At 41.6% G+C, this 19,393-nt stretch overlaps 1 protein-coding gene across 3 annotated transcripts in view; it reads left to right on the top strand.

Moving 5' to 3' along the window:
• Window positions 1-465: 465 nt before the first annotated feature.
• Window positions 466-19,393, top strand: part of LOC141948310 (neuronal acetylcholine receptor subunit alpha-7) — a 44,511-nt gene continuing 25,583 nt past the window's right edge. For 2 of the 3 annotated variants that reach the window (XM_074880591.1, XM_074880588.1), the window contains exons 1-2: window positions 466-730; window positions 1,858-1,997. In XM_074880591.1, the coding sequence (XP_074736692.1) occupies window positions 676-730; window positions 1,858-1,997 (195 nt within the window). In that variant the 5' untranslated portion in view covers window positions 466-675. Of the gene's footprint in view, window positions 731-1,857; window positions 1,998-12,813; window positions 12,914-19,393 lie in introns of those variants that run through there. The other variant, XM_074880592.1, reaches the window with a different exon arrangement.

The raw sequence follows: 19,393 nt of genomic DNA, 5'->3' as shown, positions 1-19,393 counted from the left end.
CCCTCAGGGACCCGATGCCCTTTGGCTTGTGGGCGAGCGCGGGCAGGGTGTCTTCTCCGCGGCAGCCGGGCGGCCGGCCCGCCCGCCCGCCCGCCCCCCCCCCCCTCCCGTCGCTCCTCGTGCCCCCGTCCGGCGGGCGGGGGGTCCAGCTGCCCGCGCCCGGCGCAGCCCTGGCCGCAGCGGGAGGGCGTCAGCCGGCGGGGTCGGGGACGGGCCCCGAGGGAGCGGGGAGGGCTGCGGGGTGCGGCTGCCTAGCAGGGAGGGGGCTGCCCCCGCGCCCGTCTCTATAACGCCGGGGCCGCCTCGCCCAGCGCACCGCATCGCTCCGGCTGCGGTTACGGCCTGCGAGCGGCTCCGCCCCCGCCCCTCCGGCCCGGGGCCGCCCGAGGATTGAGGGAAGGGAGGGAAACCCGTCAGGCGGAGCGGCAGGAGGCGGAGGCGGGCCGTCAGCAGCGCTCCGCTCCGCTCCGCCCGAGCCGGCAGCGCCGTAGGGCGAGCTCCGGTGCTGAGGGCGCAGGAAGGGGCCGAGCTGCCGGAGGTCCCCGGGGCGCCGGCGGCTCCCAGCGGCCCGGATTGGCGGCTCGGCCCGCGCCGCGCGGGGCCGGCGGGAGAAGCAGCTGCAGCCGCCACCGTCCGTCCCTCGCTCGCTCCCTCCCTCCCTCGCCGGGTCCCGGAATGGGCCTGCAGGAGCTGGCGGTGTGGCTGCTGGCGGCGGCCGGGCTGGTGCGCGGTGAGTGAACGCCGTGCTCCCGCGGGCAGCGCGGGCTCCGCGGGCAGCCGCCGGCAGCCGGGGCGGGCGCGGGCGGGAGCGCCGGGACCGCTGCCCCGGGCCCTCCGCGGCACGGCGGGTCCGGCCCCCCGCCGCCCCCTCTCCCCAGGTCCGGGCGCTGCGGCGGGCGCTGCCTCTGTCCCGGGCGCTCGCCAGCGCCGGGAGCTGCCGGGAAGGGCCGCGGGGACGGGGGAGCAAACTCCGTCAAGGCACTGGAATGGTACCTGCTCCTGGGCAGAGACTGTGGCTCCCGGGGGGGGCAGTTCAGGACTAGGAAATAGGGGAGAGGAAAGTCCGTCTGGAGGGGTGCAGGGCGGGCTCGCACCCTGGGGACCTGTTCCTACCCGACCCAGATTTCCTTTAATTCTGAAACCGCCTCTGTCCTTGGTCTACTCTGCTCCATCCATGTGGACCCGCTCCCTCTCCCTCCGTAGAAAAACAGCAGAATAAAGACTATCCCTAGATTTAAGGTGTGAAAAGGCCAGAAATGCCTGAATATTATCATGTATGTTAATGTAGCGCCTATCATCTCTGCCAGGAATGCTGTACCCCCACTTTATTCATAGCTGCATGAACAGAGAACAAAGCAGAAAGTACTTGCCCCAAAGACTTGTCAATCTGAAGCTGTCTGAGAGCAGGAGTCAGTCTAACCTGTGGCCATTTTTCTCCCATTGTCTTGCTGATGCCCTCTGCTGTATCTGTGTTCTGCTTCTCTGGTTATAGCTATGCCAGGACAGGTGTCAAAACACAGGTAGTGTATTTCCTCTTCACCGCTTCTTGCTGCTGGACCAAAGGGTACACAACTTGACAAAAGCATCATTAGCATTTAGAATTTATCACTCCTGGCCAGAAACAATCAAAGAGGGAATCCCCCTTACAGGCTGGGGTGAAAAGAGAGAGTGATACATTTGTGATAAGACTTTGTTGTAGTAACTAATGAACTGTATGAATTACAGTGACATTTTTCTGGGAATGCAGCAGGTAAAATAATAGATACACAATTATCTGATAGGAGAAGAGTGTATGTCCTAGCTTTACTTTCTGATATAGAATCCTAATTATTTCTCTATTTCTTCCTGTGTCTGAAGAGTCCCTGCAAGGAGAGTTCCAAAGGAAGCTTTACAAGGAGCTGCTGAAAAATTACAACCCTCTGGAGCGACCAGTTGCAAATGATTCCCAGCCACTCACCGTCTATTTCACTCTCAGCCTCATGCAGATCATGGATGTGGTAAGTCCATAACCTTCTAGGAAATTATTTCTTTAAAGGGGTGGATTTTTCCTTCCTAGAATGGAGACTTGTGATAGCGAAGGAAGACTGTAAGATATAGGAAAGCACAAATAATTCAAGACACGACACCAAATTTTGACTGCCTTTTTAAAGAAGTAAACTTAAAAGTGAAGTTTGCCTCTTTCTTGGATCTCTTGTCAATATTTCCCAACCTTCTTAGCAGTATGAAATATTTAAAGTGAAGTTCAGACTGCATACTTTGCCTTTTGAATCCTTAACTGTACTTAGAACCAACAAGAAGTGTAGTCTGAGGTGTGTGGGGGGGGAGGATATGCAAACCCAAAGTTCTTGATTTCTGGTGGTCACTAAAGAGCTGCTTATTTCTGGAGATGAATGGGGGGAGAGGAAGGGGGTGTCCTGGCCAAAATCCAAGTTATATTATTTCTTATCTTATTTAGACAAGATTGCTACATTCAAATGCCTAAATTTTAACTGCTGTATTTGCAACTACAGTTGTTCAGTGTATCAATGGATACTCTTGTGCAGTGCTTGGGAGGCTTTTAAAACGCACTCTAGGATCTTTTGGGTTCAAATATAAGTAATTTAAACATCACAGCGGCACAGAGATCAAACTCTACATATAAGTGGCTTTACAATATTCATTTTTACTGAATTCAACTAGCTATGGCCACTAATAAAGAAGTTAATTACTTAAAACTAGTAGTTAACCTCAAAATGCCACTCTTTCCATCAGATGCTTAAAGTTCAAGGCACAGTAAAATTAAACAAAAAAGAAAGATGGGATTATTCATGACAAGTGGCTTGCTTTCTGTCGCCTTACAAGCTGCTGATTGCCTAAATCCAGACAGTGTTCATTTAGCATCTGAAGGTCAGCACACAGAGAACTCTGCAGATTTAGATGCTCATAGTTTCTATGCTCATTTTTGCAAGTTTTAAATGCATTAGACCTCAGGTGAAAACTTAGGATGTGTATTTCCAGGATGATATTTACTATTTGCTAAAGTGAGAGTAGGCAGTTGTAATCAGTGAGCTGTTTCAGTGTCAGTGCCACTAAAGCCGACAGGCAAAATATGTCAGTTCTAGCCTTGTCTACAGCAGTTGAGTTTTAATATATGGGATGCCAATGAGCAGAACAGAAGCTACGTGGAGTCATATATTCTTTCAATGATGGTGAGGGAAGAATATGTGTTACACAGAGTGCAACAATTTCAACGGGTGCTGGCAGACTGAACTCGATGCAGACTGTGGCAGTACTGCACAAGCACCTGAGAGCTAGGAGAGGACAGCCAGGTATTACACCAAAACTTTGATGTGAGATAAAAGCCTGTACCAGTGGGCTGATATAGCAGATGACACTAACATCCCACTAACTGTATGTGGGCATGCTTTTATTATTAATGATATTTATTATTATGAGTGGGCTAGAGATTTTGAAAAAAGGGGATGTCCTCACACCGGACACTCTTCAGACACAAGTAGTAGTGACTCCTGGCACAAAGAATCTGTCTAAATAGACAAATAAGCAAGAGTGCCTTTGGGACAATCGGAGACAACAGAAAAAGCGTAAAAGCGAGGAACAACACAAAAGGAATAAATGATACTGTGTTAATAAGGGATATATTAATTTCATGATTCATCTTCTAATTGTATTCCCTTAGAATGTGTCAAGGTAACACAAAGAGGGGTATTCAAAGGGCAGTGGGAGACATGAGGACAGGGCAGGTCAGAGGAACATAAGAGAAGGAAGCTGAAGTGAAGAGAACGAAGGGCAGCATGGGGACAGGCAGTGCTTCAAAGGTCTGAATGCCTGAAGGTCTCTGCAGCTATTCTTGCTGGCTCAAACCTTCATGGGTCTCTTGCCACATACAGCAGGGAATGTGAAGGACAGGGCAGAAATAACCACTCAGTTCTCTTGGCCCCGTATCATCTGTGTGATGGAGCTTTGGTCTAGCTCCTCTTTCCAGTGCATCAGGCCCCTTAGTGGCTTCTGCAGCAGCTCCTACAGGCTGGAGCCTTCCTTCAGTTGTAGCTATGTATTTTGTGTATCTCTGGTTTTAGTTAGATTTTCATCTTTGGTAGTAATAGGCCAGTATGTTCAGGAAAGCTTAGCCAGTCTGTTCAAGGCCTGTTTAAACTGAGCACCTGACCAAAACTCCACATTTGAATGTATCTCTGCAGAACTCAACACAGTACAAGATGCTTCAACTGAACCTTAAACCAGGCTTCAATAAAAACCCTTTCCAACCATGGGCTTAGTTTACAAGGCCGCCTTCTGTAGCTCCCTTCTGGGAAACGACCTCCTGCTGCAGAGTGTGCCTTCTCACAGCAACTGAGCACCTTTTGCTTTGGTACAGGACAGTACAGTCCCCTTCAAAGGGTTTTTGACAACTTTTGTACAACTGTGTGTTCAGGAAACACTTATCTAGTGCTGGGTTTATTTTGATAACCAGGATAAAAACCCTAATGCTGTGGGGTTTTTGTTGTTTGGTTGGTTTTGTTATTGTTAGCACTACGCTACATACAATATATTTCAGAATTATTTCAGATCAGGAGAGCTCAAAAAAGCACTTTGATCCGAAATAAAACAGGGTTGTGAACAGACCAATTTTCTCCCTAGCTTTTAGAAATTGCACTTCTGGTGTCATTCTATATAGACACATTTGTCCTGAATATGTTAAGCTAACTTGTTTTTAAGTATTAACCACCCTGGGAAAGGTTTGTTGTGTGGCCAAACCCTCTCAGTGATGACACTGCTTACAGAAGCCTTCTTTATGTCATTAAAAACGCTTCCTGAATAGAACAAGCTGAATGCCCACAAGACTTTTTCCTACTTAAAATTACATCTATACTATAAAGGTTTCCTTTGCATTTTTATGAGTTAATAGTGGGGCACTCTTCTCCCCACGCTCCTGACATGGCTATAACCATGTCCTTGACTACTGTAGGGACAGTTGGCTGTTGGAGACACAAATGGCTAAAGGACAGCAGGCGGTCAACTTCACAGAGTTTCTTCTGGAGTTGTCAAGTTTAATTAAAAACCATATAAACTGAAGGGCAAATATCTACAGATCACTAGACAGTCTGGGTATAGTCAATGACTGGCAGTCTTAGCTAATATGATTCAAAAGGGAGTTTTTGATCCTATGTGCCTTTCAAAAAAAAATCCCTTCAGAATCAGTAAGAAGCCATAGTTTTTTGTTCTGGCAGTTTAGTTACAGCTCATTCTGCTTGCTATAAAACTGACTGCATTTCTTTCTCAGAGATCTGGGATTGACAGGCAAAGAAAGAAACCAACCATGAAGTAAATTAAGCTTCACACTATAAAATAAACGAGTTTTCTGAATTGTCAACAAGAAGCCAATGCTGGTGGGAATGACAGCTACTTGCAATAACAATTACTGGTTTAACAAGCTAGAAACAAAACATGTCACCATCATACTTTCCTGTAGTTTATATATTCACTTTAATGGGTTTTCAGCTGATACCAGCTGTACTGGGAGTTAGACCTATGCAGAGCAGATCCGTCAAATCCCTGGCAGAATAAGATTGAGCCAGGCTGCATCCTGGCTGCTCCTATTCCTTACTTGAAGTCTCTTCCATTCCACTTTGACTTTGCTGATAGGAAAGGGGAGACAGTATATGAAACCTTTTGCAAATACAGTGGATGTTTCCTACCTTACCTTTCTAGTTTAACTCTTTCCTTCTAAAACTAGCAATTATTTCTACCCTCTGCTTGCAGATATGTTTTTCTTTTTATTAGTATTGCATGTTAATATGCATGCTAGTATCAGGACTACATAACAAGGGACCCATAAGTGCCGATTGCCCCAACTTTAGTTCACTATAAAATAGTTAATGAACTGTCTATTGATAATGCAAATTGGCACAGTAAATTATACAGTGTTGCTAAATGGGGAGGGAAACAGTGGCAGCGTGAGAAAAATGTAGTTTGGAGACACATGAATGAAGAGGAGAGCTAGGAAACGGGGGGTGCTTGGAGGAAAAGTGGGAATGCATGGTAGACCTGAGAGCCGGCAAAGGAGTTTGGAAGAAAGGTGGAATTTAGGTGGAAGAGGATGGGGGGCAAAATGGAAAGAAAGAGGTTTGAAAGGACTTAAAAAAAGCTTCTGTGTCAAGTTAATAAGAACTTTGAAAGATACCTAGGATCTCTCTCTTGAGTTTGCTTTATTCCTGTATTCCTTAATAGAAAAATCACTGCTCGTAAACCTTTGCAAAGCAATCTTTCAATTAAATCATCCTGAAGTGAAAACAAAGTGGAGACAGCCAACTGGCCAGAAGTGCTCTTCAAGGACATTTGAGTTACTATAACATCAGAAGATGGAATAAGATGTTTCTTTTGCTTTTTAAAATTATTTATTTCAATTTTTTTGAAGTGAGAAATGCCAAGCAATTTGACGAAAGAAATTAAAAATAACCTACTTCCCCTCTGATTTGCTGAAATCTTGTTTCAAAACTCCTTGCAGTAAAGCAATGTATATTGAACGAATAGCCTGATAATAAACGTCCCTCTGGATCTCAATCAGAAGATGTTTGGAAATATCTGACTTAAGAAAACAAAATTTAAGAATAAGCACAGAAGGAAAATCTTAACACACAAATGCTAAGGGTATCTATATACCTTAGCAGCAGGGGAGGAAGAGGGGTTAATGGTCATAGTTGGTCAAGGTCATAGCTTCAGTACAGTGTCAAAAAAATAAGAAGCATGATGTAGAGAAGCTACTTATTTTTCTCTACATCTCACCTCATGGAAACCCCACCACCTGCACAAAAAGCTAGTTTTTGGCCTCTGCCTGTCTAATATTTCAGTGTTGGTATGGAGCATGAACCTAACATGCTTAGGAAAAACTTCCAGCATATGCATTTTTGAGAAACAGATTCTTGAAATATGCTGACATTATATAATTTCCACACTGGATAAAATTACAGCCACCACTTTTTAAACACTATGTGGAGGCAAACACCTTCTAATGTTCTTATTTTCTCTTGTAACATCCACCCCAATAATAGCATCAGAGGAGAACATTCAGCTGCTACCTTCTGGTTTAGAGTGAACACTAGGAATAGACACAGCAGCAGTGCTGTTCCTGCTCTGCTACATCCCATGGAGAATAGTGAATGGCACAGAAAAATGAACACAGTGATCACCAAGGTATGAATTTTGTGCCTAGCCTGACATTTTAACAATGGATGTATTTGTACCTACTGTAAGTTAACACAATTAAGAGAAATGTATCTGAGGGAATTCCATCCCCAAAAGTCAGAAGATGAAACCTTAGAAATTAATGCAAACTGATCATACATTTACACTGCAAATTACTGCTTAGAGACACAGGCATGAAGAACTGGAATACACTGAGATATGCAGTGAGACTTCAAACTCATTTTTTACTGCTATATAAATGAGTAGAAGAATCCTATGGCCTTATTTTAGTTTGGAAGGGGCCTTCAGAGGTCATCTAGTCCACCTCCCTGCTCCATCTCCCTGTACCAGATGACATGTAAACACAGCTGAAAAGATCATATTTGTTCCAAAACATTTGCAAACTAATTATATTTCAATAGACTGGATTCTTTAACATAAGAATCGTCCATATTATAATAACTGTTGAAGTGTACAAGACAGCGTTAAATAAAACTTTAGCATAAAAATGCTAAAGTTAATACCAGAATTATTGCATTGGGATCAGACCAATGGCTTTCCAAAACTAACTTTCATTAATATGTCTTCTTAGATTTTCTAAGGAATTTCAGCAATTTTACTCTGCAACTGTTGAAAACATTACTGTGTTCTGGGGCTTTCTGGTTTGAATCTAGAATTTATATTAACTTTCTGTGTGGAACTTGGGGCACCATTTTGTGAGTGTCCTAAGGTGATCTCAGCACTCTGCTGCTGAAAGAGATGATCTTGCTAACTTCTGGCTTCATGTTCCTACCCCTTTGCCTAGCACCAGTGCCTTTGGGACTGAGCAGTTAGCTGTATCCTTTTTTTGAGGAGTCATTTTTCTAGATGACCTGTACCTACTTTGGATTTAGAGTAGTAGCTTAAACTGCTCACAAACCTCTACCTGTGGTTCTTCACTTAAAAATCTGCTATATATTTAGCAAAAAACCAAGCTAGTTCCATCTCTATCTGAGCCAAATTGCTAAACTTGGGAGAATGCTGGATCAATACTATCTTAGCTTGTGACTTATGTAGCAAGGGACATTTTTGTGGGTATAAACATGTCCATTTTGGTCACTCTGATCATTAATTTTTCTTTTTTTCCTATCAGAAGAATCAACATCTAATAATTTATTTAAGAAAGTTGAATTCAGTTATTTGTCTAGATGAAAATTCAAGTTCTTACTTATGTTCTGTAACACCATTTAGTCAGGAATCTTTCATGGTTCCTCCAGACATTTACTAGCTAATTAAATAATTTACTACACAACAGTTTTGACTTATTTTTCAGTTTCTCCTGTTTCTTTTTTTAATTTCTAGTTAGGGGAAAGAAAAGTGCTGAATAGTTTTTTTGTACGTAGTGAGCAGCAACAGAATCTCAAGAGAAATCCTGTTCCTTTAGGCTGTTCAGCTCACTTGCGCAGACCAAAGGAAAAATGAAAGCATTCAAACTTTTTTATGTTTATCTGAACTCAGTCAAAGTTTGCTCATCCTACATTGCCCTTGGTTACTTGTATGACTTAAGTTTATATATTCAAGGGCTTTCGTCCTTGTTTCATTTTACACAGTGTAAGTGATACAGTTGACTTCAATGACTTCCATACAGTGCTTAGCAAAGCCTCTGCATAAGAATCTGTAACTCAGTATTTGCAATCAAAGACCCTGGACCCACTGGGCAAGATAGTAATGTGAAATATCTTGAAATTTTAGAAAGAAAATTATGCTGTCATTCAAAGAAGCAGAACAGCATCTGTAAAGAAACAGACTATAAAACAAACATCTCCCTAGCCAAAAAAAAAAAAGAAAATAAAAAAGACATTTAAATCTGGAAAGATGACTAAAACAACCAAATCAAGAGGATCATTGAGAAATGGTACTGAAGAAGTTCCTAAGCTGTTTATCAAACCTCAGCAGCCTCTTTGCAAACAATGGTTGTGGCAGAAGCTCATCAAATTTGCATTATTCTTTTAATTTTTAGCATTCATTTGTGTACATCAGAAAAAGTCTCTCCAGGCTTTATTTTCCTCTCACTTTGCTGCTTGATCTTTATTGCCTCCATGCTAAAGGGAGAAACTATTTGCACTTTCATCTTGGAGCCATTTCCATTCTACCATGATTTACTCCTGAGTTTAGAAAACGAGCAGTGGTGGGATATGCTTTCTGATATTTTTAGTTAGTTTAATACCTATGAAAGTTACTGGATTATAACAGAAAACAGAGTATTCTGCTTCCTCGTGAAATATGAAGAACAGATCTTTTCAAATAACAGTCTAAAATATTCTGATAATTGATCTATTTAAACAACATCTCTCCCTACCCTACTATGGTGAGATAGTGATATGCTATGAGAAACTGCAACCTTATTTCTGTGATATTTTTCCATTTTTCCTGTGCTTCTACACATCTTCGGGCATTTTTGACTATTTTTTCCTTCAGCATCTTTCTTTTACCTACTCTTCTTGAAGAGTGTTAGATCTGGAAAGATATTTTAAACACAGTCTGTATTCTGTAGGATGGAATGGGAAGCAATGAAATTTACACTACTTTAAGGCAGTTTGCAGGAAGGAAAAAAAGGACTGACTAAAGGCTCTAAAAAAACTCCTGATAGTTAACTGAAGTTGACTGGAGGACATTAGAGATGCTAATTGTATGAGGAAATCAGAACTTCTGTTCTGCTTTCTGATTCCCCAGGAGAGGTCTTCGTAATTGTAATACAAATCAGTTGAGGTTTTTCTGTTTGTTCGGTTTTTAGTATGAGTAAAGCAAAGCAGTTTCTCTAACATTTTTCTCATCCTTTGTGATATAAATAATCAGCATGAATTGTAAAAGCTTGGCACTTCATTTCTTTGTTTTCTAACTACATTGGTATGGATGCCCCATTAACTTAAAAAGTGAGTAGACGTCTACTCCTATGCCACTTGTGATGAAGAAGGTCTGCATCTTACTGTGAAAAGCATGATGAAGTCCTAGAAAATGGATTCTGTTGTGACAGACTGCTGTAGAGCACAGGGATCGGAACATAAAGCCTTCACATTTGCACAGGACCTCTGACTAGAACAACAGAATTTGCAAAGTCACATCATCTAGTAATTATTACTAGTCCTCAGTAATCAGCTAATAAAACAAAATTACAGCACAAGACAATTTTGGGGATTCAGGTCTGGCTACCTAATACTTGTTCTTATACAAAGCTTTTAATTCACAGAAGTTTGGGGACTGAAATGAATATACTCCCTGTAATATTCAGAATTGTTCCTCTTTTTCTTAAATACTATATACAGTTAAAATGACAATTATTCTGTCATATTCAAGTACTAGACAATACATCATGTAACTACTTAATACAAAGTTCATATCCTTTGTTTTGACCAATATGGATCAGCTTGTTACAATCTGGAAATTTGTATGAAATGTTTGAAAGCCCTATATTTTTCTTTAGCAACATTCTTGTCCTCAGATAGCAGAGCTACACTGATCTGTATTGGCTGAGGATCTGGCTCCATAAAGTACAAGTATTAGACCAGCATTTTCAAACCTTCTTTGCCTGTTAAATTACTTCCCTGTTCCCAGGCTCCTGGGAGACCTGCAGGCTCAGTCCCAGCCGTGGCACAAGCTGATCCGTGTGTGCGGTCTAGTCTCTCTGCTCATCCGCTGCGGGTTTTGTGCACACACAGACTAATTACATGCTCTATAAATCTGGTGCTTCTTGGGAAATCCTGCTTTACTGTGCAGATAAAGATGGGAGTTGACTTGGTTCTTCCTGGATTTGATTTGCCTCTGACTGCAGTGTCAACGCACACTGAGGAAGGAGTTCAAATGCAGGTAGTTGCCCCTGCTGGACCCATTTCTTTTCTGGGAAGGCTTCTGAAAGTGCTGTGGGAAGATGCTGTGGGCTGGATGAATTATCTGGGGAAAAGCAACCCACACCTAACCATCACAGCCTCTGCCCCACTCCTGTAACGTGATCTGTGTGGGTTCACAAGTTGGCAGGAAAGGTGCTGCAGCAATTTCAGGGATGAGGGCAGGAAGTGGTGCTAAAGCAATGCACCTAACCTCTAACACCATCCTTGGGAGCACCTCTGTTACCAGAGCACCTCTGTTATCAGATTACCAGCCATGGTTTAACATTTTTAAGTAGCAGTCATGATGAGCTATGGCTCTTAAACAGAATACCACCTAATTGATTGTTCCTGTTCTGTGTTTCATTTTAGGGCTGTATTCTCAGACCTGTGCAGCAGATGCAGTGCCTGTACAGTTCTGAGAGAAAAGCACACACTATAAAAAGTTTTCAGTAATTTACAAATCTAATAGTGCTGACAGCAGTTGAACAAAGTATTGTCCATGGACTGAAAGCAAACACTTTTCTATCTATAAATGGTGTATTAACATAGAAACATTCAAATGTTAATTACTTCAAATTTAGATGATACAGATGTGAATTCTTCAGTTTCTCCTGAACTCCTCACCATGTTCGCCTGAATAGACTACTGAACAATCCAACTGTTCCCATCTAAATATACCTCTGAGTTACAAAAAAGGGAAAGGAGAAAAAAAAAAAAAGGAAGATTCACAATGGGTTGGTAGCAGGGAGCATGTATGTACAACTGCTTATATAGAAAAATAAATCTTTTAACATTGACTTAGAATTTTAATTACTTAAATAATTTCTTCTTAATGTGTTAACTAATTTATTTTGAATTTTTAATTTATTTAAAATGAAAATATTTATTTTCCAAGAATAACCAGAAGAAGCCTGAAGTAAACTTTTATATTCAGATTTAACCTTCATTTATGCTTCCATGTTCATGCCTGTTATCTGAAACTAGAATTTGATTTGTAAAAGGAAAGGCTGTTAACACTGGCCTCAACAACACCTAAGAGCTGGCATGAAGCCATATTGCTGCTTACTGGCAGCAACGTAAGAATATGATATTTATCCAGTTCATCTCTCCAAAATCCTCTGGTAGTGATGTGAAGCCGTATTTGCGTGGCCTATAATCATGTCTCCGTATTGCTTATATGATCCTCATAATGGAATAGCCTGAAGGGAAGATGATTGATAACCATGTGCAGAGTTGGTGGACCCACGCACATGTTCAGTTATACAGCACTAATACTTTGGACTTTTACTAGCTTGTTTTCTATGTTCAGCCACGAGTATTAACATATTTCTGTGGTTGGCATCCCCATAATTACTCTCAATAACTACACAGTTGTGTCAGTTAAGTATTTGAGGGGAAAGAAGCAGGCCTTTTACCCACTACCACCAATGCTACTAAATGCAAGAATGAACACAGAAAAAATAATGAGCGCTGGTAAGTTTGACTGAACCACTCACTGAGCTCAAGAAACTAAAATAAGCGTTTTTATGGATTTTGGAGTACTCACTCCATCTCTGACCCCACCAGGTAGAAATGTTCTTTTCATAGGAGAGAGTTTGCTCTTTTGTGTTGCAGAAAACAGCAGCCTGAAGGACTGTGTAGGTGTGCTGACATTTCAGTCATGACGCTTGTTGTATTTGTGAAGAAAGAGACACACAGTTGATTTTCATCAATATATTCCTCTCAGCCAAGCTCACGATTTCTCAGTACCTTTGTCAGTGATTCTTTACAGGTATTAAAGAGAAGTGGGGACCATATGGATTTTTAGGGAAAGTTGAAAATGAAGACCCTGTAAAAGAGGACTCTCAAACCTGTCACTCAGAGGATGTAGGGTAAGGAATAACTAGAATTTCTGTAATGCTGATTCATCCTCTCTTCCCGAGTTTTTAATGTGTCTTACTAATACTTCTGTGTCAAGAGCTGCAGAGATGTTCAGCAGGATAAGCAATGTATTTTGTACCATACCCTTCTCCAGGGAATTTTTTAATTGCCATGGTGATGTCTGTGCTGTATCCTAGATGGAACAAAGACCCCAAGACACTGAGAATAATGGATTATGTTGCATAACACGAATTTTGGAGGTACTCCTTCTTGCTTAATTTGCCTACACTTGGAAAGATGGAGATAAGATAGTATAGTTAAGAGAGACCATCTGGGATGAGTAATGGCACTTTGCTAATTGGTTGTCTGAAGCTGGCTTTAACTATGTCCATTTGTAGTAGCTAGAGCTATTCCTCAGGGTTGTGTCCTAGTCAGATGCCTCTATCTCTGTGGCTCTGGTGTTCCTCAAAGGTTCTGTGGTTTCAGCATGTGAACTGATGCTAAAACATGGACAACATGCTCTGGTCAGGTGTGGAACTTTCTGTTGCTGTTAATCACAAAAATAGAAGAATGCCAGCAGCAGGCTGATGCTGGAGCTCTGTGCTCTGATCACACAAAGGGAGAGGAAGCTTTGTGTTCAGCTCCTTGTTCTCCCATAACGTTCTCTTCTCTCAAAGAAATCACCTGCTTTCCTTCCACTTTAATTTGCTAAATATACATGCTATAACAGCACTTCCATATGACTTATGAACATTTTGAGGAGAAAGGCTTAATAAAAAGTCAAATATGACTTAAAGTTGATTTGCAAGAATAAAAATAGAGTCAAATCTTTTGATATAATGCTGTCCTGGCATTACTGGTATATCCAGCTGTAATGACCTGACCTTTCAACTTCTATGTTTTGCAGCTGACCTCTAGGCAAATAAATCAAGTTCAAAAGCTTTGATTCCCTCTTGTTCTAACACTAAGGAGTGGGGCTACAGGGGTTCTATTACTCCCTCTTAGCCTGTGGAATGGTTGGTAGTTCCCAGATCCCAGCGTGCACTCAGAGCTGGGATGCCTATCTGTGTCAGCCTTGGCAATGGTAATCAGCACCTAGAGCCAGTATTTAACAGTAATTCAGGGTTCAATCTTCTCAATGGGAGTCTGCCATGGAATACAGTGGAATCAAGAATTATTTGTAAATAAAGCAACAGAACACGGTTATTACTTTGCATGCTTGTAATAAATGCACTTTAAGCTCTATGCTATATTTAATAATTAAACTGAGTGAAACCTACACTGAATCATGGGAATTCATAAAATAACTTGAAAAAATGCAACCTCCCCCTCTTGCTCTTCAAAAGTACTTTTTTTCATGCAAGATGTGCAGTATGTTATTAGGTATGTACTCTGCTCATTTCATACACCTGATCCCTGCTTGTCTTTGCAAAGATGAATGTGTTCAAATCTAAATACAATCTCTTGCTAACAATGATGTACTGAACAAAAAAAAGAAAAAAGAGTGCTATTACAATTATGTCCCCATGGTAACAGAAATGGTACATCATGAGGCTCTTACATATATTTATAATCTCCACTTCTGTTCTGTGAAACTTGGGTGAAAATACATCTCAAGCCCACTGCCAGGACAAAGCCCTATTACAGTCAATGGCAAGCACGACTGTCAGACCTTGTCAGAGTATATATGGAACAGAAACACATTCCCACATTTTAAGGAGGCTCCTCATGCAGATGCTCTGCCCAGAGTTAAGATGGCTCTTCTATGCTCTTTCTCCAGCAGCTTTTCTGCTGTGTAAGATTTGCATGCATCTGGGAGGACCTCTGTATGTTTCGAGCAAACTCTGCCTTTCTTTTAAAGCAAGATGAAGTAGTTGGGGGAAGAGTATATGCTTCCTGCAAAAGCATGTAAGAGTACGTGGTGTGGAGAAACCAGTGGAGTTTTTCAGACTTGCAAAATAAAGCACACAGAGCACAATTTAAAAAACCCCACCAAACAACAAAACAAACAACACCCCCCACCTCACCCCATCAGAATTTCACCTGAATTAAGCAAAGCAGTCAGACTCCTCATCTCACACTCCAATCTCAACCTTAACCCAGGTAAAATTCAAATGACATTTTTCTAATTTTTATTTTAAGGAAAAAATTAGATATTCAAAAGGCCAAAAATGAGCATCTACTTCTATCTCAGCAGCACAGAATGCTTTAGTAACATTTGAGCATTTTAACTCTAGAAACCTTTAAAATTTTCACAGAACTTTAGCTATAAGCAGAAGCATTCTTGTCTGCTGTATTCAGGTTTACTTCCTCACTCTTTTGTTTCTCTCTTTCTTGCGCACCTGAACAGTGCATGGTACAGGTGAACTCCAGGCTTCAATACCCATGCACACATACCTGAAAATCCCTGTTTTTGTAGACTTACACATAGGTGAAGTTCTACAGTCACTTAAGTCTGAATTGTAACTGTGGGTAAGCTCATAGCAAACCTTGTATTAAGTATGTGCTGGCTCAAGTGTTAAACACAGACCAGAACTGTAGCTAGTCTAGTGCTCAGGGCATCTTTCCACCACTCACACTGGGAGATTTCTTTTCCTCCTCTCCCATTCCCTTCCTCCCAGCTGCTGGATGCTGTTTCTCACCAGTGTTGCCCAGTGACTTGCAGACCACCCTACTGCAGTTTCCACTGCATGAAAACAGTAGCTCATCATAATGGGCCTCACCATGGCTAAAGCCTGTGCCCCTGCATACCCTATCCCAGGACCCCTCTGCACCCAACAGCGGATGCTTGTTTCCATTCGTGGTAACACTGCGTTGTTGCTGCTCTGTTCCTCAGCCTGTCTCTTCAGCTTGCCCTTGTTACTACCTGCAAACATCTGGAACTAATGTCAGCAGATGTGGCAGTCTAAGTTGCTACATGTTGAGCTGTATAACTGTGTGCAAGGACTGCACTCCTAAGGATCTTTACAGCAGTGCTGAAATCTGTAATGCTATGTAACAGTTTCATAGCAGTACTGAAAAGTATTCATTTGGCACTGTTGCATTTATTTGTATAGCTAGGTACCGTTTTCCTTGTGTTTAATTGGCTGAAAATAATGTGCTTGTATGTTGGAAGATTTACAAAGTCAGTTTTATAAAGCATTTGTTGATCTTCTACTCATTTAATCACATTTATAATAATTCAATAAAAAGCCCAGAAAAGATAATAAATAGTCTGAACAATTTAATGTGTTCCTGATGGGAACTTGTACAAACTGTCAAGACAGGAAAATGCTCTACAAATACTAACTATCATATGCCGTAAGAGCAATACCCAAAAGTTAGAACCAGTACACCATAGCTGGCTAGCTTTAAGTACTGCTGGCACTGTTTTACTCCACAGCCCAGGTAATAAAACAAAAGGCATTAACACATATATATGTAGGCCAGCCTGGATGTGCACATTTCAAAGGAAGATGACATAAGTAGATATTGCTTTGAAAAAAATCTTCCATATCTGAACTTTAAACATTATACTCTGAGTAAGTAAACGTTTATGAAGATAGGTCATATTTTGAAGGTGAGAAGCTGCACAGAATTGAAGTAATAGCAAGATGAGGTCTTGGCTGTCACAGATTACTATCTGCTGAAGAGAGGTAGCTTGAGCTGGAATTTTTGGTTTATCCAGCATTATTTCTAAGTAAGTGTGGCCCACTCCTTAATTTCTACAGTAGTTCTAGTAAATATGGCCAGAGGAATCTCTGTATGTAGGTCACAGTTCTAAAACAAAACAAGAACAAGAAATAGAATGAGAGTGCAGAGTCAGACCTTAATCCCACCTGTCTCATGCAGGAAACTTCACTGGATTAACAGTCACCGTCTCCTACAAATATATATCATTTTGTTCACAAACTTGAGCCAATATATACAACAGTCATTAGCCCTTTCGTAACTCTTTCACAAGTACTCTTCAGCTGCATTCTCTTCTTCAGCTGTCCATTCTAATGTAGGTTCTTGTTCAGCTCTGCTACACTGTTCACATGATGTGAAGAGGCTGATTTTTTAATTCAGACAGGAAACAGAGGAACTGTCACTGCATCTGGGATTGGTACTGCCACTCTGTCCTTCAAGATTATGGAAAGTGCTTGGGACAGCAGGTTGTGTTGGGAATATACCAAAGATTTGCCCTGCATGGTTCCTGGCTAAAGATTTAGGGGACTTCAATAGACTTTACTCACTGTATCACAAATTAAAGCAGGGGCTGGGGGGAGAGTGAGGAGGGGGTCTCCCTACAGAGGAACTCTGTTTCCCGTATAACTCTTAGTATTTCAGTTGGTCACTAAATAGGCATTTATTGCCTTGGTCCTCTTTGAATTTACGTTCAAAGACAGCCTTTAAAAAAAATAATAACAGATAGTGGCAGCAATCTGTGCCAGTCTGTGTTATCGCCAGCAACAAAACTCCACTTTCCCCAGTCAGGAGCAATTCTACAGAGCAGTCCTCTATTTCAAAGATCTTCAGCATGCAGATTATGAAGAGCAATTCATCTGCCATCCATCAGAAATCTAATAGACCTAAGAGCTTTATAGAAAAGAATTTTTCTTTTCAAATTTCACTCTAACTACTCACATTTTGGTTTGCCTTAAGATTTTAATTATTTGATTAAAAAAAGCTAGAAGCAACTGAAGATCAAGAAGCACACAAAGTAAGGAAGAAATTTTCAGGCTGGATTTCAGAGATTTAACTGCAAAACTCACCTTAATGCTACAGGAGATGTTTAGCTAAATGCTGAGCACAGCTGTAATACCTTATCCCTAAAGGTCTGAAAGAGCCAGAGAGAGTCTGAGTTGGAAGGTGAGAAAGTCACAGTCAGATACCATCCTAGCAGTGAAGGTGCCTCAAGGCTGAATTTGGCTTTGAAGTGGAATGTGGAAGAGAAGAAAGGGTGATGTCCTAAATGCCTTCAACTTTCGCTAAGGTCACTAGCCTGGAGTGGCTGAGTATAAAATAATGAAGACCAACTTTCAGGAGGTTTTTAGCACCAACAGAATCAGGGCAAATTAGCCGCTGACGTAAAGGGAGCTGGCCTAAGGCAAGCACAAGCCCAAGGCCAAGTCATGCAGAATTAGCACACCATGTTGACTGGGCTGTGTAGTAAGAAACATCATCTTAAACTCTGTTTGAACCGTTTAAACAGTTTGCAACAGTTGCTGTAATTTTGAAGGAGTGTTGCTTCCCAGCAACAGGCTGTACCACTAGAAGATTAAGTCACAGATTTCTGAGCTCTGTTTTTATATAAAAATGTCACTGATATAGCAAAAGTCAGAACACCAAATATAAATGTGTGTTTAAGTCTGATGTGGTCTCAAGAAAAATGCAGTTAAACAGTGAAAATTTATATTTTCCACTTCTGACTTTTTCTTGAACCATTGTGAACTTTTTGCATCTGTTTTCAAGAAATCAGAAACATTCTGTGGCCTGTTCCTGGTGTTGAGCCTTACATGCTGGATCATGGAATATTATTATTTATGCATTGGTAATGCATGTTTATATGGCATTTTCTGCATAATCAGAAATATGTGCTGTAAGCTGAGTCAAAAACGTTTTACTATGATAAAAAGTTGTATTGCTGACAACCGGAGAAGTGAATGGTAATTGCACTAACCTATTCCTTTTGTGGTGAAAGGGAAGTCAGGTGGGGAAGAGGCATCAGGAGTTCAAATCTCTTTCATCTAACAGATCCTGTACACTGCCTTTTTCTTCATCTTTATGTTGACTAAAAAAACCTGTTTCACATTGCCAGCTCTCCATGTAGCTTTTTATTCCTATGCAAAAAACCCAAACATTCCTTAATTCCATCCAAATTTGCATTTTAATTAATATTGCCTTTTGGCAGGTGCAGTGTAGGTGATGCCTTAGGCTTCAGGGGCAACGAATGTGCACCCATTATGGGGCAGCCTGACTCTGCACCCTCTACTACATTCTTCAAGATCAAGACTTGCTGCAGCTACAGCCCCCGCCTATGGATGACTAGACGTAGTCCTTGGCAAGCAACTGCAGTTTTCATTTCAGTGTCCTTGCAGAAGCATCAGGCTGGCTCTTTTAAGTAACTGATTTTTATCCTCGCCCCTGAGATAGCACAATTCAATTTTGCCTGCACAACTAAGAAGCCTTGAGCCACCTCTAACACAAAAGTTTAGCATTAACCTTGGCACACGGGGAGAGGATAATTGCAAGAGTCCCCTATGTTGACTTAGCTTATAAAGAACGCGAGGTTTTCAGATGGGCTCCAGGTGGGTGAAGCTGGACCCCATGCTGCTCTGGCCTCTCCTGGAGGTTGGCCGCACAGGGTGCTGGTGTGCACCAGCACAACGGGCAGGAATGGAGAAGTCCAGCCCCTCCACTACTCGCCATAAGTTTTGAGGATCTCAGATTCATCTTGTCACTATGACTGTCTGAAGTATGACCATAGCATCAATCTTTTGGCAACTGGCCATTTTATGAGTGCTTAA

The sequence above is a fragment of the Strix uralensis genome, chromosome 11 (genome assembly GCF_047716275.1).
Source record: "Strix uralensis isolate ZFMK-TIS-50842 chromosome 11, bStrUra1, whole genome shotgun sequence".
NCBI lineage: Eukaryota > Metazoa > Chordata > Aves > Strigiformes > Strigidae > Strix > Strix uralensis.
Note: the sequence above shows the minus strand (reverse complement) of the source record. Positions and strands in the feature narration are given on the sequence as shown.